Raw genomic sequence first — 27,865 nt, forward strand, 5'->3', positions numbered from 1 at the left:
TAGAGTCCAGATGTAATAGACCTGTGTAATTGGTTTAAGTACCTAATCAAACTGGAGATGTCCTGAGCGCAGCTGTATAAAATAAACTCATATATTTCCCTGATCCAACAGCTAAAATGATCTGTTCTCTTATCCTTTTATATACTTGGCTGTATTTCAGATGCTGATCGACCGATGTCTGTTTAATAAATCTAACTTAAATGTCTTTTTTTATTATTTCTGTTTTCGATTATACATGATTTATTACACAAACACTGAACGTATCATACAGTGTGCATCATTATTTTAAGGACCGAGCCCCCAACAGCAGACACGCATGCGTCCTGGCGCTCCGGGCAGGCAGCGGGATGCAGTGCCGCCGCCGTGGCTCAGTGCGCCCCGAGCAGCCAGAGCGCACGGTTACAATGATCTTCTCCATCGGTCCGACTGAGAGCCAGCGTCAGTACCGACCTCCGAGCAGCAGACACACCGCCACCGACCCTAACCGACACCAGCTCCGCCCGCCCGCAGCAGGATGCCCGGGGGAAAGAGAGGGCTTGTGGCACCGCAGAACACTTTTCTGGAAAACATCGTCCGGCGTTCAAGTGGTGAGTCCGCGCGTCGGAGCGAGGCTTGTTTTGGGTTTGGTTTCACCAGACGGCTCGGACCCAGACTCTGCTGGAATACAGTGTGTTTTTGGGCTGAACCACAGAGGATGAACCGGCACAAATTCACTTTTATGCCCCGGTGATGGAGTTTACCCCCTTTCCTCATCATAATAAGTAACGTTAAACTGATCAAAGACACGTGTAGAAGGGACTGATTCCATTAAGAGAAACGTGAATTTCTGTTTTGAAAAAAATCTGATTGAATTTTTGAGCATACCAGCGGCTCACCGGGCACCGGGAGCCACAGTTTACGCACCGCTTTATTCCCCACTGCATTATCCTGTGTTCGACTTCAAGAGATGAGATTATGTAAATTATCTCTGCAGATCCTGAGAGATCGATCATGGCGTGTGTCACCGCGTTATTAGCTGTAAATTAAAAGTTTATTTTGGTCGTTAGCTCACCCGTTAGTATTTAATAAACACTGACGCCTGCTCAGCCAATAAAGCTGGAGCCGGCTGATTATTCGTTTACTGCCAGCTCTGTCTCATCCTAACTTTGTTATAATTATCAGTATTATTTTTAGTAGTCTGAGTCCAGGAGGCGGGAGTCGTGGTTGAAACGAATAAACCCACGTTAGTTTTTAGGTGTGTTCCGTCGTTATGTAATACTGAAGCTGCGTCTGTTGATGCGAGGAAAGCGGCAGGTTGTGAAGTAAAATGAGAGATCGACTGTGGTAAATAATGAATATCTGCTCTGTTGTTCATCTTCTGAATGTGCTCACTGTACTCAGCTGCAGTGTTGCTTGTTTTTTGTTTTATCAGCGCACAGCTCATGTTTTTTTTTTCCTCCATCTGCGCTATAAACTGCGTCTGAACTTGGCACCGGCCTGAGAAATACGCGTTCTCTCCTCCGATTACATCGATTTCTTTCCTTTATCTTCCCAGAAGAGTCAGTGGAGTAAGTGGCCGGAATGAAAGTCGGGGTCGTGGGTGGGTGGTGGTGGTGGTGGCGGTTGGGCGGAGATAAGGTCAAGAAGACTGTTCCAGAAATGTGGCGGTGTTTGAGCCTTCTGGCCCAGCTACGGGACTGTTGCGCGGCCCCTCAGGAGGGTTTCAGCGCTGATCGGAGAGTCATTGGTTGCAGTTGGTTTAGTGTTTTTCTGTTTGTGAAATCACACGAGCAGCGGTCTGGAATGATGTGCACAGCAGACGATGTGCAGATTGTTGTGAGACTGTTCAGTGGCCTCAGATCAGATGCTGCAGTCCTCAGCTTCAGGAGATATTGGCACTAAAACCGTAGCTACGTGGATCAGACCACTTAAAGCCTGCCCTGCTGCTCACAGGGCTAGACTACTGTCATCTTAGTGAATATCAGGTACAGGGCTTCTACTAATCAATATATTTCATATTTACATTTACGTTTTTATTAATTTAAAGAAAGCGATCCTGTTACTTTACTAACAAAACAAACTGTTCCACAGAAACAAAAAAGCTTCCACGGAGATCTCATCTTCCAAACCAGAGAACAGTGAAACATGTCCAGTCATCTTCAGATGTCTTCTTTTCTCTGTCCAACAGTCCAACGTGAAAAGATATTGATTAATCAATTAGTCGTTTTATTCCTGGATTGATTCATATTTTGCAAAAAGTCCCTGATATGCAGCGAGTGAACTGTATTGTACCTTGTCTGAGGTATGATTTCAGCGTTGATCTGCGTGTACTGAAGCAGTGGTTCAGTGGGTCAGTGTTTTCTGAAAACGGTCGGACTGTGTTTGTTTTCCCAACGTCCTGGTTTCAGTCCTGCATGAATGTTTCTCTGATCACAGCTGCAGAAAAACAGGCTGGAAATCTGCCATAACTTAAATTAAAAGGTCTCATGTAGCCTCTCATAAAATTTCCTGGTAATTGAATCAGAGCTGTTAAAGCTAAAATAATCTCATCAGTGGGTTGCAGTCGAGACCTGAACTCCCACAATGCTCTGAACCCTGGATCAGAGGCTTTGCCACTGTTCCTGAAGCAGCTTCTGTTGTTATCGGCCTTCAGGCAGCCATATTGGTCGAACCTCAGTTCAACGAAGTAACTGATTGTGATGAAAGAGGAGAGTGGAAAAGGTCAAGATGATTCTGGGATTTTTGTGTGTGTGTTGCATTAAGTCTTACTCAGCTTTTTAATTTCAAAGGGCGCACAGGAGGCTGCAGCCGGCAGGTTTAAGACTTTAAACTAGAGGGTGATAAATTTGAGTAAGTCCACTTCCTTTTTGTGCTGAAAAATCACACAAGTAATTGTTTGGCAAGAGGAGCAGAGAACAGATGAGGCTGATATTGCTCTGGATTGGTCTTTGTTAAAGGTGTGGCCCTGTCACACCTTTAGCCCCGATGAACTGCACAGACTGACTGTGTGATTTGTGAGCGCTGAAAAAGAGCTGAGCCACCAGCATTTTGCACAGAACACATGAAGAAGTTTCACTTTAAGAGAATATCAAAGTCAAAGTGAAATGGAAGTGAAATGGAGGTTAGATAGTCACCTCAGATCACGTGACTGGATAAATATATGTAACTGCCCCCAAGCTCAAGATGAGCCATTAAAAAATATGTTTAGGTTTTTTCCTAAGTCAAAAGGGTTTAGTCTCTGTACGGTGGCCATTTTAGGACATTTCAGACTTACCTTGTCAGACTCAGCTCGATATTTGTCAGACTTGGTTCAGCTTTCATTAGATTTAGATTTAAGGACAAAACATGATCCTCTGGACCGTAGGACTGTTTTCATTTTAGTTCGGTGATGATCCATCATTTGATCGACATTATGTCTGAAAATCGTGAAAAATGTCCTTGAGTCCAAAACCCAAAGATCTTATTGCAGCTGAGAAGCTGGACCTAGTTCATGTCTGGCTGCGTTGCTTGGATTGATTATCAGAACAGAGTGATTTATGAGGCTTTGACCAGCACAGACAGAATTTCAGTTGTTGTGAATGATCAGCAGGCTGTTTCTATTATCTCGCCATCTTTTCTCTGAACTTCCTCTGCACTGAAAAGACTTTCGGAGCAGAACCTTGATTAGTTTGAAGTGCATTACCTATAGCTCTTATAGCAGGAAACACAAACCCTTGTGAACAGGAACATAGAATCAGTGAAAATCATGAGCCTCAGCTGTACACAGTAAACCAGCCTCTTCTTCTGCAGCTTTGAAGTGCATCCTGTCAGCCTCCTGTTGCACCTTAATTCAGATAATTCATGTTAAACTATGATAAGCCTCTTTTCACTCTGCTCACCTTGAAGTGGAAGCTCTACAGATGTTTTTGCCCTTGTTTGTGTGGCCACGTGATCACCGGCAGGAGTTTGACTGAACTCAATTTTGTGTTTTATTAAGAATTGGATTTCTCTCTGTCATTGACGTTCACTGCTGTTATGATAGAGGCTTTCCCCTGACTACAGCTGGAACATTTTTATTACAGCCACTATTTTTTTATATCATCAGATGGCTGACCAGTAAAATCAATTGAGTGTGCTGTCGGAGAATTTTACTCATCAGTCCGTAAAACCTGCAGTGAAACCTGCCCCGAGAGAGCTGCTGACACACCTTCCAGGGTTCACCCGTCTGTGTTTCACTGCAGGCATTTGATCTTTTCATGGTTTAAACGCTGCTTCACAGGTTTCTCCTCCCTGCTGTAAACATACAGCATACTGTGGGAAACACTGCATGCCTGTAATGTTTTTGGTCATGCACACAGTCCATGGGCTGTTACTGTATCTGCTCTCTTTTTTGCCAGCTCTTTTTTTTTTTGGAAGGGGAGGCTCTTTAAATAATGAACGATCACCTGCCAGAGTTACCAGTACAGCAGATTTGGCAGGTGTTGAAGGACATTATCAGCAGTTTTGCTGATATTCTTGCTCATTAATTACAAATTGAATAACTTTGCATAGTGCTGACCATTTTCTAAAGCAGGAGAATTTTTCTGACCTTTCAAGCATCGTAGTGGTGTTTTAAAAAACTGACTTGCAAGACTTGAACCTTGCCTGAGATGCTGTGGATGAATTCCAGTGAATATTTAGCTATTCTCAGGTAGTACTGTTGCTGAAACTGATTTGAAAAGTTGTCTTTGCTCAGTTCTTGTGGAAAATAGTCACCTTCTAAAAATATTTTAATGGGAAGAAGAAACTGGGAAAAACTCATGTAATTGTTGTCACCATGTCCGTGTTTGTGTATTGTTTGTCTTTGGGGCTTCGTGTTGCTGGTTTCAAGGACACACCAACATCTGAGACTTTACCGCCAGTTGCTGAAATCTTCTGGGGTTTCATTATATGGCAGCTGACTGTCAGCTTGTGAAGGTTTGAATGCCCTTAAACACACTGCAAGGAGAGTTTTTCAGACTTTAAATTACACTGTTATGCTACAAAGAGGTTTCTTTAAAGGATCATTTTGATCATTTGTCCTGAAAGATATTTCTGGGAAACTGGGAGTTTACAGAAATATTTGCAGAAAATGTTGTAAGAACTGTTTTAAAGTGGAACTTTAAATCAGACTGTGACAGTGTTCTGCATGTAGTAAAGTCTTCATGTTCCCTGAGTTCAAATAAGCACAGTGGTCTCATAACCGAAGGCCCAAGCTACAAAAACAGAACCCCAGTTAACTAAAGCAGAGTTTTCCTTTAATAAAGAAACATTAAAATGACCAATGGTTCACTGTAATGGATCGAGCCTCTTTAAAATGATTTTCGTCCATCTAAAGACATATGGTATGTCCCTGGGACGGGTTGACAGCGCTGTGACGAATGGGAGATTTCTAGCTGATTGTCTAACAGTCACATCCACCTGCATTTTCTCCCCCGTGACCAAACTATTGCCGTGCAGAATATATCAAATGCATAACTGATATCCAAGTGTTGAAAAGCAGAAAAGAAAAACAAACTGCCGGGGGTAATTTTTTCACTGCAGATGTTTCTTCAGGGTGTTGTACTGGTAACTCTGGCAGGTGATGTTTACTTGCTACCTGGCACCTTTTTTAAAAAATTGAGAGCAATCATAAACACAAACACAGTAACATATGGTGTGCATAGCTCATGTGCATAACATTAATGGCTGTTTTATCTTTATTAAAGAGATTAGGTATTCAAGTTTTACTATCCATGGAGGGCCCCAGGGCAAAAAGTTGTTGTTGTGCCCCTATTTACCACAGCTGTTACCCATCTGTTTCATTGTTGCCCCAGGCATCCAGAAAACAACGAGCTCTTCAGAGTGGAAGGGATTCGTTGATTGATAGATTAGTCCATCAACTGGCAATAATTTTTATAACCGACTTCAAACAAAGTTGCAGTAAATAAGATAATGTAGACCGAAATGATCTGGAGTGAACCTGTGGGTTTTGAGGTTCCTGAAGTTCGAGTTTCCTGCTTCGATTTGAATAAAAATCCATTTGTATTAGAATAAGGCCATAAAAGCCCAGAAACAGAAATAAATTGTCTTACAGAAGCTAGCAGAAAGAGGGGGGGCGGGGCTTCTGCTATAAGAAGGCAGAGCTTTAGGTTGGCTGTAACAAACATGGCTGCCGGAGCAGGTAGAGCCAGTGAACGTCTGTGACCGAGGACGGAGGAAAATGGTGGTTTAACAGTGAGTAGGTGGAGGGTGTGTAATGTTAGCTTTAGCACAAGTGCCCTGTTTGTTTTTGTGCTTAGGCTACAAGCAGCATAGCTTGTATGCTAACACTGATGACTGTAGCTTAGCTGTGGTAACATTAGCAAACTTTCCCGCCACAAATTTGAATTAGCTGTGTAGTCTTTGTGTGTCCTGAGGTGTTAGCATTAGTGGTTATGAGTTAGCTAGTAGTTAGAGGTTAGTGTGTGTGTGTGTCTCTGCTAAGATTACTGATTCTGTGCTAACGTTAGCCCTGGTGTTTTAACCTAGCCAAACGCTGTTTCTGTAGCAGGCCTCGGCTTCCTCTGGTCATTGAGGTTGATTGATTCAAACCTGTTCGGGGGGGAAACACTGTGTGAGCTGTGTGGAGAGTGAGTCCCAGTTTATTCTGTTTAAATGAGGAGGATTTTAGAGAGCTAGTTTCCCACGAAATGGCTCCAAACAAAATCCTGAAATATTCTGATGTTCGATTGGTCAAAAACTGGAGTGGTTGTTTAAATTTAATGCGTTTACGTTTGCAAACTGTGTCTCTGTGATTCATGAATTCTGTTGAAGACCATCATGGTGTAAAGATTGTTGGGCTTTCTCTGTTGTTTTGAAATCTACACTCAGCTGGCAGTTTATGTGGTACGCCTAGCTAAAACTAATACAGTCTAATGCAACAGTCCTGTGATAAATCCCCCTTCATGACAGTTATAATGTGCAGTTTGTGATGAAACTGTTTCTGAGAGGTGCTGATGCAACTTTATGGTCATTTTGGAGGCTGCAGTTTGTGGTGCTGTTGAACTGTAGGGCTCCTCTCCGTACGATGCACAGAGGTGTTTCTGTTAGCTGGAATACTGCTGCACGTGAATCTCTAATCCAGGTGTGTGTTCGCTGTCAGCCCTGAGTGCAGGTGCGTCCTCTGATGGTAAATGATGTAATTCTGATGCACACTCTGAAATGAGAGCGACAGTCTGACACCAGTGTTGTAGAAAATAAGCTGCATTATTGTTCTCATTGTCCATCACTGGCGACCAGCTAGAAAAGCAGAGTATTATCCAAACAGGTTTCAAAACATAATTGTTGCTGTAACTGACAGAAACAACAGAGTGACTGAGATGTTCAGGTCTCAAACAGACGCCTGGAAACTGATTGACCAGCTTTCTCTGTGCCTGTTGTTAATGTGCTTATTGTTGATATGTGGCCAGTTCAGTTAGCTGGGCTGGGGCTCTCTGATTTGGGTTCAGAGGAAGTGCAGAGGTTTGGAAGTAGGTCTGCAGCAAACATAAATCTTCATAAATCTTCAACCACTTTTTGCTGAAAATCTGAAAAATTGATTGGTATGAAAGACGAGAGCAGAAAGGTCAAGATGATTCGTAAAGTAAGTCTTACTCTGCTTTAATCTGAAGACAACACAGGAAGCTCCAGCTTTTAAAGGATGAGTTCAGAGTTTTTAAAGTCTGTCTTATTATAAAGTCACTATATGTACATTCACAGAGTTATTTCTCACTGTAATCCGTCCTCCTCGTCCTGGCTGTGAAGTGTTTCGTCTTTAGTTTGTCTCCACTGTGACAGTTAATCTAAGTGTGCAGTCTTTGTATAAAGTCCCCAGTTTTTCTTCTTCTTTCTTTCTTGGGGGGTCAGATTGTGTCATTACTAATCTGTGGCCCAGATTGTAATACCAGAAACAAAGCATAAGGACTGTTTACCCCAAGAGGAACTCAATTAAACTGGAATTAAGGTAGATCATATTTGAACAAAAAAACTGAACGTGATTTCAATTTATTCCCATTTGTGCTGCACAGTTAAATCCTGTCGTAGAGATTGATATGAATCTAACTTTAGAGAAGATTCAAAGAAATGTTTACAGTGAAACTTGTTTAAAACTAGGTTTAAAATGTTGCTGCAGGAGATTTTAAAACGGACCATTGTTCCTGTTGTTGTGCCTAGTTTTCTGCTTTTCTCTCATTCTGTATCATAACACTGAACAGCACAAGGCTCATACAGTTTTAATTATTCAGACGTATCAACAGTAACATCACAGTACTCATCAAACTTGCACTTGTACATTGCAGCTTTATGATCCAGCCCACCTGTATATGAAAATTGCTGAAATGCTCTGAGGTAAATTTTACCTGCTGGATCTTCAGTTACAGGTGAGATCCTAATAGCAATGAGCCTCGGCTCATATCTGTCGGCCTCTTACAAGCACCCAGTGCCACCTGTCCATCTGCACAGCATCTCCACATTACTACTAACAAATACTACAGCCAGAGTTGAAGCTGACCTGTCATGAAGAATGTAATGTGTGCAGTCCTGACGCAGAGAGTCATGTGAAATGTAAGTTATGTCTCAGTAAACATTACGATTCAGGACCCATCAACTGGCCACGCTTCAGGAGGTTGACTAGTTAAGAATCAAAGCTGAGACTGACTTGGACTTGGCGCAGCATGTCTTTGAACAGTGATCTCTAGAGGCTAAGGAGCTTTGCAGCCTTTTATCTGTTCTTCATATTTGATGCTGTTTCTGGGGCTGATGTTCTCTCTGTCCTGTCCGTCCATCAGAGACCAGCTTCCTCCTGGGAAACGCCCAGATCGTGGAGTGGCCTGTAGTTTACAGCAATGACGGATTCTGCAAACTGTCTGGCTTCCACAGGGCAGAGGTCATGCAGAAGAGCAGCACATGCAGGTAAAAGTCGTGATTTTTCTGGTTAGATTTTGTATTGTTGTTTTCCATTTAAGAATCAATACGTTAATCAATAATACATTGTTTTATTCCAGATTAAAGCATCAATAATTACATGAAGTGATAATGGCGTTTTTTTTGTCTTTGTTATTATAATTGCACTCACATTGTAACTTCACGTGCATTAAACTTCAACTTTTAAATTTGCATACACTCTCCCACTGAAGTGAAAGTGGACATATGTCTCACTTAGACCCTTCATGTGTTTTTAATAGTTTAAAGGCTTCAGTTAAAGTGAAGCTCATAAAAGCCAATATATTTTTACAACACCAGCGTCTTTATAACCAAACAAGAGTTACCATGAGTCATTGTTTTTAAAACGAAGACCATGTCCTTTTCAAAGTGCTGCATTTTTCCTGCAAAAATCACTGAATGCATCCTTTTTAATTCAGGTCCATCCATTATTTAGGGAGGGAGAGAGGAGGGAGAGAGGGAGAGAGGGGGGCAGAGAGGGGAGATAGGGGGAGATAGGGGGAGCGAGCCTCCCTGCCTCTCTGCCTCTCTGCCACTGTAGAGATCATTAAACTGTACAGTGCTGCTCTGGATGGAGAGAAGTTTACGTGATACTAACTTCGTTTACCACTTAAGAGCTGCTCTGATATCATGCAACAGAAGTGTGGACCTCAGCAGAGCCACCCTGCCAAAAAAAAAAAAAAAAAAATCAGCATCTGGCATATCCACTTGTTCTGAAAGACAGAGGGGGAGGGAGGGAGGGATGGAGGGGAGGGGAGGGCACACCGCTCAGTGAGACTCTGAAATGAATCCAATTTAAAGCTGCCAGGGGAGCGCTGCCCGCTCCAGCTCGAGGACGGTGTCTTGCTCGCCTGTCAGTCAAGACGTTTTAAAATTTGACTCCAAAGGACGACGACTCTCCTCAGGCGCCTTTCAGACCTGACCGGGGGTGACGACCAAGACTAGCCAGAGGCTGAAGAGGCTCCCTTGGACACCGAGCTATGTGAGAATAGGGGCTCTTAGATTTATCCGTCCACTCCCTGCTGCTCTGGGCTGGAGAGGACACTGAGACCGACAATCCACTCAGACGTGACAATGAGAGGAGATCAGAGCCGACTGAGAGCTTAAACTTACAGGCTGCTGCCAGAGTGATGGAAGTCAGTGGCCTGTTAATGGGGCCCATGCCATTTTTGGGGAGTAATTTCTGACCTTTTGGCTGCAGGATAAAAGTATAACGTCGTGGTGTTAACACGAAGGTCATATATATATAATGGAGTGCAAAGGGACAAACAGAGGAGGAGATCAGGACTCACTAATGGGTCACAAGTTAAATCTTAACCACTGGAGACACTGGAGACAGCAGCTGCTAATTATGGAAGATGAGGCCCTCTTACTTCGTAGTTTTCCCAAATCACCAAATTTCTCTCCAAATTACAGTCGATGTTTTGAAATTTAAATGTGAAGTGGAACTTTAAATGCAAGTTCAAGCAGGAAGACAATTATCATTCTAATTTTATCGTCTCTCAGGGGCTCCACCTCTCAGTCATCGTCTCGTTATTTCTCTGGGATCTGCTCTCAGGCTTTCCTCTTAAACCCAGCAGGAGGATACTGAAGTGATCGTACCTGTTTGGTCTCTCGGGGGTCATTGCTGCTGCCTGTTGCTATAAATTGATCTAATAGGTTGGGTAAATGCCAGAGTCCACCACAAAAGATGCAGCTATAAGATTAAAAAACGAACATTTCATGAGCATCACAGTTTAAACCATCAGGTCCAGTTGTTTGGGAGTGATGGGCAGAGCAGCTTCACCTTCTTCCAGTATTCACCCGTCCACATGTTCCATCCATCTAACCACTGCAGAACATCTTTTTGGAGTTGATCCATCAGCAGTGTGGTAGAGAAACCGTACGGTTTATTTGCACCTCTCTGTGTGTATTAATCCCTGAAGACACGGCGGCTGAAAGAAAGCACTCACTCACAGTAATTATATTAGCAGAGATCAAAATCAGTCCTTTAAGGAATGATTGCAGCCATACCAGGAAACGCAGGCTGCACCAGTCCAAAACCAGTCCTCACTCCTTCACTCTGAGCTGCATCAGTTTACTCTATAAAAACCAAACGTAAAACTTTATGGACACTTTGTGGTAAGACGACAGATGCCGATACAAACATATGTGATATACTGTAACCGGTGTCAAAGGTTAAAGGGTCAGGTCAGTATCGATCGCCGCTTTTTCCTCACGTGTCTCGTTTTCCTCGTCTAGTTTTATGTACGGAGAGCTGACGGACAAGAAGACCATCGACAAAGTCAGGCAGACGTTCGACAACTATGAGTCCAACTGCTTCGAAATCCTGCTGTACAGGAAGAACCGTGAGTGCTGACTTACTTCATTTGTTGATGTTGTCTCATCATGTCTCTTTTGTCTTTTAGTAACCGTGACTCTCTCCTGGGTTGTTGTAATTCCCAGTAGGACTGCATGTTCATTAGTGATCAGTCTGTTGATGCTGTTGTTTATGTTTTGATTAATGAATCATTTGTCTCAAAAATGTCAGAAAAAAAAAAAAAATAAATAAAATAAAATAAAATATATGACTCACACTGCCTTTAAATACTCACTAAAGCACTAAATGTGGATTAATCCGCCGCTGAAAATAGTCCCCAACAAATGCAGTGTGTCCTCCCGTTTGACAGAAACGACAGTGAGCAGCTGTTTAAGGAAACTGCTGAGGCTTTTTTAAATGAATCTTTGTGAACTGTATTTAAAGATTTCTACCTCAGGAACCCCGGAACAAAAAGCCAGGTGGAGGAGCAGGAGACAGGCAGACAGACAGACAGACAGACAGAGAGAGAGAAGCAGTAAAGAATGAAAAGATCAATTTTAAAATGGCACAGATTTGCTGACAAATCAGGAGCGTGGGGTCCTTACAGAGGCTGCAGCCTGTGTCCACAGTTTATGGCATGAAGGTATGTGCAACTTTCCTGAAAGTGTGTGGGGGACGTGAAAAAGGCAGGGGAAGTGTCAGCTGGCTGGAGGAAGAACAGTGAGTTCCTTAAATGTGATGACCTTAACATTAAGTTGTCAGAATGAGATCTGTGTGAATGTGGGTAATTTAAACATCAGCCAAGAAATAATTAACATCACGGACACGAACAGGAGCAGGATCAAACAGTTCTTTATGAAGATTATTGGGTACATCAGGTCGCTTAAGACCATCGGTTCTACAGAACACATCACACACACAAAGCACAGTGACTGCTCAGTTCATATTTCAGTGTTTTCATCTCTAAATGTCTCAGAGTTAATTAAACAGGATTCTTTAGTGCGACACTAGTGCGAACTGATTAACGATTGTTAATCGTAAATGAAACATCTTGGGTTTTTGACTCGGACATCGCTGGGCTATGGGAAACTGTGATGGGCGCTCTTCACTATTTTATCACGTTGTACAAGCAACTGAAAAAAAAAATGACAGCTGCAATTAGGAGGACGCAGCTAAGATTTTGTGATGTCTTCGCAGGAAGTCCAGTGTGGTTCTACATGCAAGTGGCTCCCATCAGGAACGAGAACGACAAGGTGGTTCTGTTCCTCTGCACGTTCAAGGACATCACCCTCTTCAAGCAGCCCATCGAAGACGAAACCACTAAAGGTGAGCGTTCTTCAGCGGGCAGGTGCTTTTACTCTCAACACGCCGCTTCCCAAAATGCCTGTGCACAAACGACGACGTCTCTGTGCTTTTTGAGGATTATTTTTGGAGAACGGTTGTATTATTATTATTATTAGATAATTCACAGTAGAATTTAAAAAAGGAGAAGAGACACGTCTGAGAATGATGTGCGACCAAAAGTCTTTGATGGTTTTGAAAACCTGATTTTCGGAGTACGTGATGTGCAGCTCAGTGCCCGAGCCCTCAGAACAGATGATGTTTATGCTGCTTCTGTTTTAGCAGATAGTAAAGAGTTACAGGAAAGAGGGAGCGATACGGGGGCTGACATGTGACAAAATTTGTGAGTGGGAACCAGATTAGTACATGGCTGGATGCCCCAGTGTGTAATGTAATGCCAGTTGGCTTCTGATGGGACATATAATTGTGTTTCTTCATCCTCCTCCTCCTCCTCCTCCTCCTTCAACTTCTTTCTCCTCTTCCTCTCTCATTATCTTCCTCTCTGATGTTTTCACTCAGGCTTTTATTCTTCTCTTCCTTTATTTTTACCTTTCATTTTCTCATTCAGCTTCTTGATGTTCTTCTCTATTTCCTTCACCTTCTATATCTTCACTCTGTCTGTTTTTTTTTAGTATTTATTTGTCTTTTTCTTCATCATTGTCTCTGTCATCATCCTCCTCCCTGATATTTTAAAGGACCTGTGCGTAGGATTTAGTGGCATCTAGCAGTGAGGTTGCAGAATGCAACCAGCTGAATACCCCTCCCCTCACCCTTGCAAAAGGCGTATAGTGTTTGGTTCTGGGCTTCTGTAGAAACATGTGGAAGGGGACCAGCTCCTTATGTGTGTATGAAGGACTCCTTCTACACTAATGAAAACATAACTGTGAATATTACATTTCTAAATCCTACACACTGGTCTTTTAATAATCTGGCTTTTTCTTCTCCTCCTTCTCAGTGTTTTATTTTTCATGTTTATTTCTTCTCCCTCCCTTTTTATCTTTTGCCTCTTTCCTCGCTTTTCTTATTTTTTTATTTACAGATTCTCCTCCTCCTTCTCCTCCTCCTCCTCTTTTGTTTAGCTCATTCATCTCCTTCCACCCTGATATTTTCCTGCTCTGGCTTCATGTCGTCCTGTCCTCCTCTTTTTTTTTTTAAACTTTTAATTCTTTTCTTATTTATACTCCTGTGTCTCTCCTCCCTCATCCCCTTCCCCTTTATTTTCTCCTTCATTATCTTTTGTTTCCGTTGCTGTCCTCCTCTTTATTGCTCCTCTTTTCCTCTTCCTCTACCTCCTTGTGTTCCTCCTTCTGCTTGTTTTGCTACTTGTCCCCTTACTCCTTCGTCTTTTCCTCTTCCTCCTGGTTCTCCCCCTCCTTCCTCCTCTGTCCTCCCTCTCACACCGAGCAGTCTGAGTCTTTTTGCTTGCTACAAATCTTTCTGTCGCTTCTTTATTTCAACCCAAGCTGCGGCTGGATGAAAAAGAACGAGTCAAGTCTCGTTTCCCTGCGATGTGGGAACGTCTCGAGCTGTCAGGTTGTGTTTGAGGAGGTTGTGATGCTGTCAGGAATCACAGGAGATGTGGGTGGCGGTGTTGTCCTCTGCCCTGACTGATGCACAGTGTCAGCTTCCTGCCCTGGGAGTTGTTCTTGGCGCCACTGCGCGGGTGTGTTTGCCCTTTGACAAGGATCCCCCACCCTTCCCCCTTTTTAATGCCCACACGTAAACACGTGTGCGCACATGCAGTGATGCACGCCCCCACCTTCTCTGCAGAGACCTGCCCAGAGTTGTCGTGTGATTTGTTTATTCATTCGTTATGTGAGCTCAGCGACACATGAATAACACGGGTTGAACATGCAATTAGTACTTGAGTGGAACTAATATTGTCACATCGGTGTGTTGACATCTTTGTGAGTCAGCCGAGGCTGCTCCTGACGACGTGACAAAGTTCAGGCTTCGTTCTGTAATCAGAAAAAGTTTGAAACCTCACTTTGTCAAGCGAGTGTTTGCCAAATGTTAATTAAAGTATAATAGGCTGAAATAACCTTTAATGCAGCCAAATGAGCTTGGATTTTCTTCCTGATGTATTGATATATCAAATGGACTGAAAAATCCATCTGCTTTGCTCTTTGCCGTCGACCCTCATCATTCCTACTTCAGTTTAAATTGTTGAGTCGAATGTTTCCAGTGTGAACATTTTCATTCCTGATAGAGTGCATGGCAGCAGCTATCAGCAGGCCGTGTGTTCAGTTTAATGCCACATAAACAGAAATGAATCTCTTGCTCATTGCCGCCAGTGTCTGTAAGGACTTGTTAATGTTACCAGCTAGCAGTCAGGCTAAATTAGCTTAGTACTGGAGCTCTTCCAGCCACGGTTCAGGGCCGCAGGCCTGGCAAAGCAGCAAAAGCCACTTCAACTGAAAAATAATGAAGGGAAAGGCAGATTATTAAACCTGTAGGCTACGACACAGTGATGAACTCTGCTGCTGTGATTCGGATCCTGCTCAGAGTGAGATTTGGAAACGATTTGCTGCCTTTTTGTGTCTCACACACACAAAATAAACATTTTATTTAACAAAAGAAAAAATCATTCTAGCTTATACCAGGACGTTCAGCTGCATCAACTGTATGATTCATTTGTTAATCAGTTAGTCAAGCAACAGAAAAATAACGTGACAGTAAACTGACCATCTTAGGGTTTGGGACTGTTGGTCGGATGAAACAAGCAAACTGATGAGATCAGCTCTGGCTTCAGGAAATTCCAGGAGATTTATAAACCAAACAATGAATCAAATTATTGAGAAAAAATAATCAGCAGATATTCTGTACAGTTGTCGTTCTTTGAATAATGATAAAACATCATCACAGTAGCAAGACAATCATTTTTTACCCTCTGCTGTTGTTAGGATGTCTTACAGATTCATAAGCTGTCCTGTTCAAACTGGTCTTTTCAGCCGTTTCAGACTCCTGTGTTCCCTCTGAGTCATTCTCTGCGTGACTCTGACTTGGTAATGGGACATTTTGAAAAAGAAAATGAAAAGTTAACTGCACTATTAAATAGATGGCTTTTTATTGCAGACATTCATATAAGCAGTAATGGTCAGACCTCTTAAAACAAAATCAACTTGGCAACGAGGCTGCACTTTGCTACCGGGGGTTTGACTGACATGCTGCAGCCAGACTGAAGCCAGCCAGGGCACTGTGGTGTATTTCAGTACAGTACAGCTTGTTAGAGGCCACAGCGAGGATGCAGCGTTACTCTGCTGTGTCACAGAGCAGTGTGCCGGGAGCTGCAGTTTAACCCGCCTGCTGATTAGAGGGGTGGGAGAGGCCATTTGTGAGGAAGGGAGACTCGTCGCCGCAGGCCCCGGCAGCTGAGTTCGCTCGTGCTGCGGACCAGAACTTGCTCCCGGCTCCGTCTCTGGCTGCTCCGGCGGCTCTGCACGCCACAACACGTCAGCATCAGCCGAGTGGGAGAGAGATCCTGGTCTGCTGAAGATGTCCATCCTCAACCTAAAATAAAAAAATAGATTTTAAATGCGTTATTTGCACCCCCTGAGTTCATGACTCAGTTTTGCCTGAAATTACTCCTCTTTTCACCAAATCATCCTCCTAATTTTACTCCTCCTAATGTGCCCTACATTCTGCATTCTGTAACACATTTTTCTGGCATACACGTGGAGTCACCAGTAGTGAGTTGTGTCATCAGCCGAGCAGAACAGAGGTTTATTTCCATCTTTCCCCGCTTTCCAGGTTCAACAGGTGCCTCTACCATTTGCTGTGCCTGTGGCCGCTGGTTGTGGTTATGAATATGAGACCACAGACAACAGAGCAGGTTCGGTTCAGTCGTCTCAGCCACATCCTTGTAGGGAAAACAGAAAAAAAGAACGGCGAAGCTGAACAAGTTTTATCGCAGAGTGGCTGAGTTCGCTGTTTGCTTTGTCGGCACCTGTAAAAGCTTCGCAGACAGATGTTACCTCAGCCTCAGGCAAGACATCGTTTCAGGCAGCAGATCAGGATGAGTGACGAGCACCGAGGCAGGAACACAGGTGCCTCAGGCGCTAAGGCAAACATTTTCACTTTTGAAATCTATGATTTGACCTTATATTTCAATGAAATGTCATTCAAGGAACTTCGAAGAAACTGATTTGGATTGACAACAAATGAAAATGATTTCGCCCAAGAAACTGATCTTAGATCAAAACTAGGAAACTACTGAGAATTATAGAAATTAAAAGATAATAGAAATTCTGTTAAAAAAAAGATCTCTTATTTATTCATATACTCTCTTTTTCATTATGTTTTCTATATCTCCTACTTTATGGTGTGAATATTTTGTCTTTTAAACCTTGTCTATACTTCTTTATGAGTATGTAATTCTGTGTAACTCTACATCTGTTTTTTTTTTGCCTGGACTTAAATGTTAAAATATTTACTGTGGTCCAACAAATATCAGAATCTGCCTTAAAAAAAAACAAAACCCTCCAACATCCAACATGTGAGATATGAGCGTAATCCTCATTGTTTTGAGTCTTCAGTCATAAATAATAAAAACAAATTGAACAGTAGCAAAAATGTTCAGCGTGAAGCTGCAGTTGTGTTTAATGAAGACGACACTTTTATGTCTCAGCATCAAACATGTGAGTCAGTCCTTCGGATGAGACCTTAATGGACCTCAGAGGTGCTGTGGAGTTAATTTTAACCAAGCATCTGAGCTCGTGTGATAACCTCAGTGGAAAAACTCAGCGTAACGAGAACCTCCACTGCTAAATGTTAAAGAAGATGTTGAACGTGGACGTTTTTCTTTCACAGAGGACGTGTGTTTATTCGTGTCCACTGAAGGACAAACCACTCTGTTGCCTGTGAATTCGGTTCTACAGTTTGCTGTGCGTCGTCCTTGGAGTGGAACTGCAGATCAAAATCTCATTTCAGAATTCACTTTGGTGGTGCATGCACCAGCTCTGCTCCCCTGTTATTTTTAGCGCAGGCCTTTCACTTTTTTTTTTTATTTCCACTTCTATTGTGCTCCAGTCTGATAAATAACGCAGCGTTGCATTCTTGAGGGGAACCACAGCAGAAGCATTATTATTAACTGTGAAGAAAGACCGCTTATTTAGTCGCCCTGCAGTTTCTCCTCGTGCTCTGTGTGAGGTCCTTTTGTCCTTCTGTGTCAGTATGTGCGGCGGAGGCCTGTAAACTGTCAGCGTGTATTTACGTGAGTGTCACCAACACAAATTCCTCCATTTTACTTCATGATGAAAGTGGCTCTGGGTCTGTGAAAGAACACAGTGACTTGCTATCCATGCCAATGGTTTGCTTTTATTCTTGAACACATTAGGGCACGGTGCTGTTCTATAATGCATGCACACTATACAGTGAATTACGCAACCACGGCAACTGTATAGGCACTATAGAAAAAGCACTCAAGACCTTTGCTTAAGTAAAAGGAGTAATACCACGATTGAATACTAATCCATTCCAATGAAAAGCCCTGCAGCCAAACTTCTGCTTCAGCAAAAGTAAACAAGCATTAGCTGCTAATGTAACTAACTTTATTGTCTTCATTGGTCACGTTAGCTTGTTCCTGTTTTACCCAGATGGTACCTCAGACTTTTCCATTCGTGCTGCCGGTGCACTGTGTTTATCAGATTAACATGTCAGTGGCTCATCACAAAGGTCAAACCGAAGGTAGACACACAATTCCCTGCCAGGTGACATGGTTATCGGACTTCATGAAAGGTAGGGACTCGCTTTGGCCCACGTTAGCCGTCGCTTAGCAAAAGCTCTCAAGGCTCACTGAAGTTTCAAATGTAGAAAGGCTGATTTTTGTCATCAACATGTAGTCGGTGTGGAGGAGGATGCCTTTGTTAGCACGCAGGTCGCACTAACATCAGCCATCCTTTGGCTCATCTGGCACTCGAGTCATCTTAACAAATTTAGAAGTTTTTCCAGACGCTTCACTTTTTCGACAACTTGCCGTTGTAGTTGTAACCTCTAAGGTTGTCATGTGGTCACGCAAGCTGTGACACACAACTAAGATTACATGTCCTCGTCTTAGAATAACTAATAATAATTAATGTTGATGCATAACAAATAATGTTGGGTTAGCATTTCTTATGTCATGGGATATTTGGGATTTTTGTGGTAGTACATATTAATAAGAAAATAAAAAAATCAGCCCTCATGTTCTCATACTTCCCACCTCTCACCATTAAGTCTTGGTTAAGATGAGCTTAGAGTTAAGTGACAGTCAGCTCTGAGGCTCAGAGAACAGCCCATAATATACTGCACAATATACACTGTCTTACACAAGCACCGCCGCAGCAATTTTCCTCCAGGAACGGTTTGGAAAAAAATATCCATTTTGGCTAAGAGCACCCAGGCTTATAGTCTATGGCTGTCCAGTGCCAACTTTAAGTATTAACATATAGAAAATCACATAAAATTAAACACTCTCAAACTGAACATGTACAATAAGTTACACAACGGCCTCTACAACAGTTTCCGCAAGGGAAGTCGAGCGATTGGGGCTCAGAGCTTAGCATGAACTCTTCCTACATGTGGTGTTTGGCTGTTTTCACACCACTGCACAGAGAAGTGAATGGTTGAATTTGCCTCCCTTTGAACAGAGAATGAACGGGGTGGGGTGGGGGGGTGTTTCAGGCAGCTGGAGGCCTGAGGGTTAAAAGCTATTTCAAAGTCCACTTTTTATTCATAATGGCCCCTTCAAAGGGTCGGGTCGATCACGATGTGTGACTACTGTACGTGGTGTGCCTCTGTTGTGCCACTCTCTGCCCTTTCAAACATTTGCTTTTATTTTTAGCACAGTACAGTAAGAGCACCCGTTCTCCTAATCTGTGTTCGGTCTCGTTCAGCAGCGGTGTGGTCGACGTGACCGCTGCTGCACAGGTTGGTGTTAATTAGATAAACAGCTGCCTGAAATACAGGAATGCTTCAGCTTTGTATTCTGAATCAATGGTTTTAATTTGATAATAAAAGCTGGAGCCAAAGTGTTGAACAAAAACAGGAATGGTTAAGAAGAAGAAGCACTGGGCTCACACAACCAGGATGATCATTTTTCATAAAGCTTTCTGTGCATTTCCACTGCATTTATAATGAACTATGTGAATATAGCACTTCTCCAAACAGCATGATAAAATGCTTATCAGCCACCAGAACTAGAGTTAATTAATCAATGGCAACGAGACTAGAAATAAAAAAGTTAAAAGAAGAAACTTAAAGCTAAATGAAAAAAACAGCAAAGAAATGCTGATCAGGATTCACAGTACAAAATACAATTAATTAGGAATCGATGAACACAAAGAGCAGGAAAACAGTAAAACATGATTAAAAAAACATAAAGGCAGTGAAAGTTAAAATGAAGGACTGGACATTTGTGAAATAAAAAGGTCTGAACGGTGCTACACAGTAAAAGTCTCTGTCAAAGCTGTTGGCTCATTTTTAGATTTTATCAGCTGGAGTGTTAATTTTGTGAGTAAATGTTAAACAAATTACCAAATGTAACTGCTGGCTTATTAACTGTTAGACACGCATTTGGCTCAAAATATTATTCTAATGTTTGCAAAGACAGCAGTGTCTTAGCACAGACACCGCAGACAAAATTCCTGTACCAGTGGTAAAAGCAGTAACCGCATGAGAAGTGGTTAGAAAAAAATATTGTTGGTTTGAACCTTGAAATTCTGTCTGCAGACAGAAGCTTTCCTCCACCGAGCTCTCATTTTTATTAGACGGCCATATGCTAAATTTTCAGTGACTCCTGTGGTATTGCTCCCCTGAAGGAGAAATTCTCTTTCAGCTCCTGCATCCACCCAGAGGTCAGAGCACGCTGGGCGGAGGCAGAGCGGAAACCCTGCAGCTGGTACGCTTTAAGCTTGGTGGGTGTTTACAGGGCTCATGCTGCACTCACATTATGTTGGGTGTAGTATAAATATGAACTAATAACTGGGAAAAGCTCAGTTCTTGTCAGCCCTTTAGTTTAGTGGCCAGTGTAAGTGGAAGCTGTGGGAATATTTTGGAGTCTGGGGAACTGTGTTTGCTTGGATGTAAGCTTGTACACTTGAGATGCCGTGTGTTTATTTACATTTAACGAGAACCACCATGTTTCCCTAACCTTTACCAAAGTGCTGCGTGTTGCGTAAACCATAGATGGTCTCTGCTGCCATCCACCCCAACCACGCTTGTAGTGACTCAGTTGGTGTTAATACATGGAGCACTTCATTCATTCATTCATACATTCATTCAGTCATTCTAAAGAGTGATTACATCTCCTACAGAAGGTATTTGCAGTTTAGGTTTATATAAATTTCTGGGGGACGGGTTTGCAGGTAAATTTTATTTGTGGTACTCAAAGCCTTGTCACCTTCACCTTGACACTCTTAACGTTGCTCTTCCATCAGCTGAGAGCTGAAGTGCCAGCTGCTGTGCGCCCTTGAAGCCGTTTAAGGTGCGACGACTGTGACCTGAGCTCTGATTCATGTCCCGTCTTTGCAGGATGGACCAAGTTCGCGCGGCTGACACGGGCGCTCACCAACAACCGCAACACGCTGCAGCAGCTGGCGCCCATAGGCAAACATGAAGTCAGCCATAAACAGTCCAGGCTGGCGGAGGTGAGCGCAATTACACGGACTCACACATGCAGCACATGCTTACTCTCACACCCCTCACACTGAACGTTATGCCGTGGTCAAAAGAGAAGCAGTTTTCTCTCACTGGTGAAAATGACTCACGGTTAAACTGACTACTTGTATATATAAGTTTGCTCGTAGTCATTTCTGTTATTCCAAATGTCAGTGTGGTTTTACAGAACCCTGAATTTCTCATTTCACTTGTGCTCTCAAATAACTTGGTACCAAAAAGTGTGGGATTTCATAAAAAATGTTTTTAAGCATCAGCCTCAGAACAGAAACAAAAACATCCTTCACTTGCAGAAGTGAAGTCAAACTTTATTTTGGTGTTCATTTAATAAACAAGATGCCAACAGTGCCACGGCAGGTAACAGCAGCTTACCTGTCACCTGGAGGTTCGTGCCGCTGCAGACACACACACACGCGTGTTGAAAATATGCCACTGCAGCAACTCCCTGCTCTTTACATCATTTCTGCACAAATAAACCCTCGTCTGAAACATTAATAACCACATTCAAATCATCTGATCAGTTCTGGGTTAAAGCAACCGCACAGATGCATGCATAGATGAATACAGGCGTTTGAGCATAACTGTACTTTCTCACACGCAACCACGCCCTCAATACATCCATCATACCCACCCCTCCCTCAGCACACACTCACATCCCAACTTTCCTGGAACTGCAGTTGTTTGACACAGCGAGCGGTGCTGTCTCCGCTCCCGTGGACTGCAGGTGTCATTAAAATTTCATGCTGGGTGGAGAGACAGCGGACTGTGGGCACTCTGAATGATTGTGACTGCTGCTAGAAATTTAGAAAATGGATTTCGAGGTGGGGGGAAGATGGCTCATGCCTTTTCTTGCCGGAGCTCCCCCACCTGTTTTATTCATGAAGGTTTGAGTATCGCCTTTAATCAGAATTTGTTTCACTTTCATCCCTGCTTAGCACACGGAGAGAAGAGAGGTGTTTGTTTTAGCAAAGGTGTTACTTCCAGGGCGGCTTAAAGGCGTAGAGAGGAGAGAAAGTGACGGAGGGAGGAAGGGAATGAGAGGAGGAAATGGGAGACACCGAAAGCCCAGTGAAATGAGGTAGGGAGAGCAGAGAGAGCAGCAGAAGACATAAAAGGTAGTGTATGAAGTAAGAGACAGAGATCATGATGGTTGGAGGAAGGAAAGCACAGAGGGATATGAGAGATGTGGAAGGAAGGAAGAGAAGAACGTAAGGGCAAAAAGAAATAATGTTGGGAGCGAGGTGGGAAGGGAGAACAGGAGGAAAAGCAAAAGACTGGCTTATACAGCCACTTTCCCGTTTTTCAAGCCTGGCGTTGGATGGCAGAGGGTTGCGTAATGTCCTCAGTACACTCAATAGATATCGCAGGTGATCCATCTGCTCCTCAGCCTGAAAGGCACAGCTGCCGTCTTCTGTCGAGGACGCTGTCGAGTGTCACATAAGCAGAGCTGGGTTTTTTTTTTTTTTTTTTTCCTTTTTCTGCCCACAATGCCGCTGGGCTCCTAAGTCTCACGTTTGAGTGACTGTGCTGCTCTTGACCAGGAGCCATGTGATTGGCAGCTCTGATGATGAGGATTAGATGAGATGAGATGAGATGAGATGCTGCTCTGTCGTTTGCTGGTGATCCTCTGCTCTGCTGACCTGCCCCCCCCCCCCCCCCCCCGTAAGGACAAATAGAGCTAACCCAGGCTAACAGGGCTAACCCAGGCTAACAGGGCTAACTCTGAATGTTTCTGACACTTACTAGCTAGTTATATTGATTATGGTAGCGCTAATAGCTTTGATATTAACATCATCATCAGTACATTATTATCTGTATTAGCAGCAATTGTTGAAACAGCAATATTACAGAAAGAACTAGTCATAAAAGTTGCAGTTGAAGTGCTGCACTGGTGCTATAGCAGTTATTGTAATATCGGTGAGTGTTTTCTATTGAATAGTTGGACATGTTAGGAAGTTTAATCATGTGCTGTGTATTAGCAGCTGTGGACTTCAGTGTATTACTGTTCATCTCTGTAGCAGCTGGATACAAACAGAATAATATGCAGTTTAATGCAGTTCAGTGTAAAATGAGCTGAATGGTTGAAGTGTGATCTGTGTGTGTGGCCTGCGGAGGGAATCAAACTGCTGCCTGTGTTCTGCAGAAGAGGCCGAGCTCAGCGGGGGTAATGATCACCACACTGCAAAATGTAATGGCGTTTTTTTTTTTGTGGTCAGTGTGTCTTTCTCTCTCTCATGTGATTTTTCTTTTTCTAATTTCAAGCCTCCTCTGGCTGTGTCTCATTTCAAGCCAAATTTATTCATAATGCAGGTTTGTCGCAGGGAGCTTCACAGAGCAACAGAAAAGATGAATACAGATGAAAACTGTACGGGAAAAAACATCACAAACTTTAGTATACTTTTCTTGCACTGCACTTCCCCCCTCTCTCTCCACGCACCAAACAGCAGGGGGTAATTATTAGGCTACTAGACTAAAAAACAAAATAGAAGATTTTTTTGCTTACTTTTTCTACTTAACCTCTTTCATCTGTTTCACTAATTTAATGTTATCTCTCTTTCCACTTTTTCCTTTTCTTGCCTGTTCTCTTCCACTCTTTGAAAACAGTTGGAGTGCATTTAGATGGAGAGATAGAAATGTGGAAATGTGCGACTCTTCCTCAGGCTTCTGTTTCGAATATAACTGAAACTCAAACTTTACCAGGTCTGCAACAGTAAAGTAAAAAAGTAACATACAGAACATTTGCATTATAAAATATAAATATCATTATACAGTGATTTACTCAAAGGGCTGCAAATTATATATAAATGTAAAAATATAAATTGCCCAGTGAGACAGTAACATGTGAAAAAGTAAATGTATTATAATCACTGTCTCTAAATCTAGACATAGAAACCCTTGGAAATATAAAAAGGAAATTTCATTATCATTGGTCTGAATTTACAGTAAGTGTGAAAACGAGGCCAGAAATCATGACGAATGAAACAAGATGAAATAGATAAAGTTTTAATTTGTTGAGTCTAGAAAATGTGTGAAGCTGTGAGAGTTGAACTGTTTGAAGTTTGGAGATTTATTTCTTTTTGAACATCTTTGAATGTGTGAAGTTTTTTTTAAATAATTGAATTACAGCAGACAAACAGTGACAGGCTCAGCTTGTTTGTGATTTGTTTTTGTCTTTTTTTGGTTCAGTTTAGAATTTAATGGTTTATTTGTTTTATAACTTTATTTAATAATTTTATTCATGATTTAACTTAACTTAAAAAGTGTTATAACTTGTAGACTCTTTTTTCGTTTCTGTTTTTAATTTATATAATGTGTTCAGGTGCTTTGTGTTTCTGTCTTGTTTCTGTTTGCTCTTACTGTGCCGGTCTTTACCTGATCTCCTTGCACTTTGACTTATTGAACAGATTTAGTCCTGAGTACTTACCTCATTACCTTTAGTGTCTATGAAATCAAAGAAAATGTAATGTGTTTTACTGAGTAGACGCTTCTCGCTCTGTCCCATCTCCAGGTGTTACAGCTCAACTCTGACATCCTCCCCCAGTACAAGCAGGAGGCCCCTAAGACGCCTCCTCACATAATCCTTCACTACTGCACCTTCAAGACCACCTGGGACTGGGTCATCCTCATCCTCACCTTCTACACGGCCATAATGGTGCCCTACAACGTGTCCTTCAAGACGAAGCAGAATAACATTGTGTGGCTGGTGCTGGACAGCGTCGTGGACGTCATCTTCCTGGTGGACATCGTCCTCAACTTCCACACCACCTTTGTGGGGCCCGGTGGAGAGGTGATCTCAGATCCCAAGCTCATCCGCATGAACTACCTGAAGACCTGGTTCGTCATCGACCTGCTGTCCTGCCTGCCCTACGACATCATCAACGCCTTCGAGAACGTGGATGAGGTAAGGTTGTTGTTTTTAGATGTTGTGTGAGACAGGTGTGCATGAACACGGGGAATTCTCACCAAACTCTGGTCCAGTTTCTCAGGAAACAACGGATTACACAGTCTGTAAATGTAAACTGTAAATGAGACAGACTCAGAGATGTAGGGTTGATTACAGAGTGGTGTTCCACAGGTGGAGCTTTAATGTTGTCCTATAAAAACCCCTTTCCTGTCCTTTAGTGGACAAACACACCACTTGGCCTTAAGATTATTACCCAAGAAAACTCTGGAAATCCTTTAAATGATCAACTAACTTAAAATCATCTCTGAGAATCAGCCTCTAGATGAATTAAGGCAAATGCAGTTGGTGATCACGCTGAGCGAAGCTGCATGTTCTATCTATGGTGCCTCGATTACTGTAAGTAGTCTCAAGAGGTGATGAATCATCATGTCAGCCATTTCCGACGGTTTGCTGATCGGTCCAGTTTCCAGCTGCTGGGTTCATCTGAGTCACAGTAGATGTTTGTGATCCTGTTTACACCTGGTATTAATGTGCAGTCTGTGTCTTTGTGTCTGATCTGGATAAGGACAATGCATTTGTTGTTGGTGCAAATGCATCAGAAAGTGATCAGATGAGGCCTGACCGATCAGAATGTGGTGAAATGTGGTGCAGACAGCTGCGTTCATCAGGTCAAAATGTAAATTTGGGTTTATGATAAAAAAAAAAATACCTGCAAAGCTAAAGACATTCCCAAGAGCCTCAGTTGTACTTTGTGTGAAGTGCCAATTAGCACATTAGCATGTTAACACGCTAACATTGAGGCATCTGACACAACAGCAGGTGCCATTTTTGGGTAATAAACTAATGAAGCTGATAGATTAATAATCGATAGGCCACTGTTTTTTTTGTTTTTGTCCTGGATGAGATGATGGACTGTAGTTTGCCTGTGAGAGTGGAGAGAATGGGAGTTTCTAAAAACAGTCTATTTCCAGTGGTCTGTCAGTAGGCCAAGGTAGAATCACCTGAAATTCATTATTGAAATTCTTTAAAAGTCAATACCCTGATGTCTCCAAAGCCATGTGGATGTATTTAAATCTGCTAACACGCTAACAAACTACAGTAATGGTGGGATTGTGGTTACAACAGCCTCGTGTCAGTGTGTTCAGTTTTAGTGTATCATTAGCTTGAGAAAATGCTGTCGCTGGACGTGTCTGCCTTTGGGAGTCTTGAGATCCTCAACCTATTTGTTTGATTTCTGGATGATTTTCTGGAATGAGATCAGGCCTGTTCGCAGTATTTTTCACGGCCATTTACACCCGTCACATATCGAGGACTTATCAGTGTGGCCTGAAGTCCAGTCGAGGTGATTTTCCACTTGGTTTCCCACTGAATTAATTAGACCTCAGTCTGAGTAAAAGGAGCCATCTATTGAATCTAAAGTGAAAAAAGGTGAAATCTACTAATGTTGTACTCGTGCTTTTTTTATGTTGGAGTATTTAATCTTTACTTGAGTGGGTGGATAGTATTAATTAGTGAAAAACACACTTTTTCTGTCTGTGGGCACATGAATGTGAAGACACACTGTGGGCTTGTGTTTGTGCTCTGACATCCATTATTGTGTTTGTACATGTGTGTCTGCCAAGAGGGGGTTTAATCACATGAGTTTTTGAAGAGCAGTAATAATAATAATAATACAAGTGTTTTAGCTGCCAGCAGCTGAATTTTCAACATCTTCTCATATTTAATGCCAAGAAATGATCCCACACCTCCCTCAGCAGTTTATTCTTGTCTGGAACAACATCAAGATCAACACAACACACTAAAACTCTGACACACAAACTTTGATAACTTAGATTTTTTGGTAAAACAGGATTTTGTAACATTTGAGGGATTATTCTACAACGGCTTTATGTATGTGCACCCACTGCTGTGCCATGAAGAAACCTCTGAAGATTTTCCATAGTGATGCATTTATTTGATGCATCAATTAATTGGCTGAGAAATAAGTAACTAATTTTTATAACTGATTAATCATTTATCAAGGAAAAATGGCAAACATCTGGGAGTTGCAGCTGCCAGATGTTATTGTAATATACATATCTTGGGTTTTGGACCGTCAAATGCAGCGTTTACAGACTTTTTTTTAATGTGGCAGAAACTTGACATGAGTGGCTCAAATATTCTGCCCATATGTCTCAGTTTAACATTCAGTGTTAAACCTGCTGCCCGGTATGTTTGTGTTTGTGTCGGCCCTCCTGCTGCTGCCTGACTTTGTCCTCCATTGGACTGAATGGTGTGTTGTATTGTGGATCATTCAATAGGTGTCTGGAGTGTCTTGGTTCAGGTGTCTCTCGTCCTCTGGCCTCTCGCTGCCGGCCGCTGATGGATTCGATGAGATCCCGCTGGGTGGAGTTTTCTGTTTATGTCTTTTAAACAGTGGACAGCAGCGAGCGGGGGAGACAGGCTGAGAGGAAATCAATGGCACGTAAATTTCCAGTCTCTAAAGAGGACACAGCCAGAGTCTCTCTTCCCCTCTTTGCTAAATTGACGTTTTTGTTGCTGCTTCCCTGTATTAGCAGGCTGGAAGAAAGGATGGATGCTGACCGAGGACCGTGTGTGGGCGGCTTAAGGTGCAGTGTGAAACCAAATAACAGAGATGATTATGGGCTCGTTGCAGACTGAATTCCCCTGCTGCTGTGTCTGATGGCTGAAGCAGGCAGAAATATTTTTAGTTGTATTTTAATGCAGGTTTGGAGACGCTGTCGCACCGTGCC

At 42.6% G+C, this 27,865-nt stretch overlaps 1 protein-coding gene across 3 annotated transcripts in view; it reads left to right on the plus strand.

Moving 5' to 3' along the window:
- The first annotated feature begins 490 nt into the window (after window positions 1-490).
- kcnh5b (potassium voltage-gated channel, subfamily H (eag-related), member 5b) overlaps window positions 491-27,865 on the plus strand; it is a 96,888-nt gene continuing 69,513 nt past the window's right edge. For all 3 annotated transcript variants that reach the window (XM_041060508.1, XM_041060509.1, XM_041060510.1), the window contains exons 1-6: window positions 491-587; window positions 8,763-8,886; window positions 11,158-11,264; window positions 12,413-12,541; window positions 21,065-21,180; window positions 24,717-25,109. In XM_041060508.1, coding sequence (XP_040916442.1) covers window positions 515-587; window positions 8,763-8,886; window positions 11,158-11,264; window positions 12,413-12,541; window positions 21,065-21,180; window positions 24,717-25,109 — 942 coding nt within the window. In that variant the 5' untranslated portion in view covers window positions 491-514. The remainder of the gene's footprint in view (window positions 588-8,762; window positions 8,887-11,157; window positions 11,265-12,412; window positions 12,542-21,064; window positions 21,181-24,716; window positions 25,110-27,865) is intronic.

This window comes from Toxotes jaculatrix, chromosome 17, assembly GCF_017976425.1.
Source record: "Toxotes jaculatrix isolate fToxJac2 chromosome 17, fToxJac2.pri, whole genome shotgun sequence".
NCBI classification, from domain to species: domain Eukaryota; kingdom Metazoa; phylum Chordata; class Actinopteri; family Toxotidae; genus Toxotes; species Toxotes jaculatrix.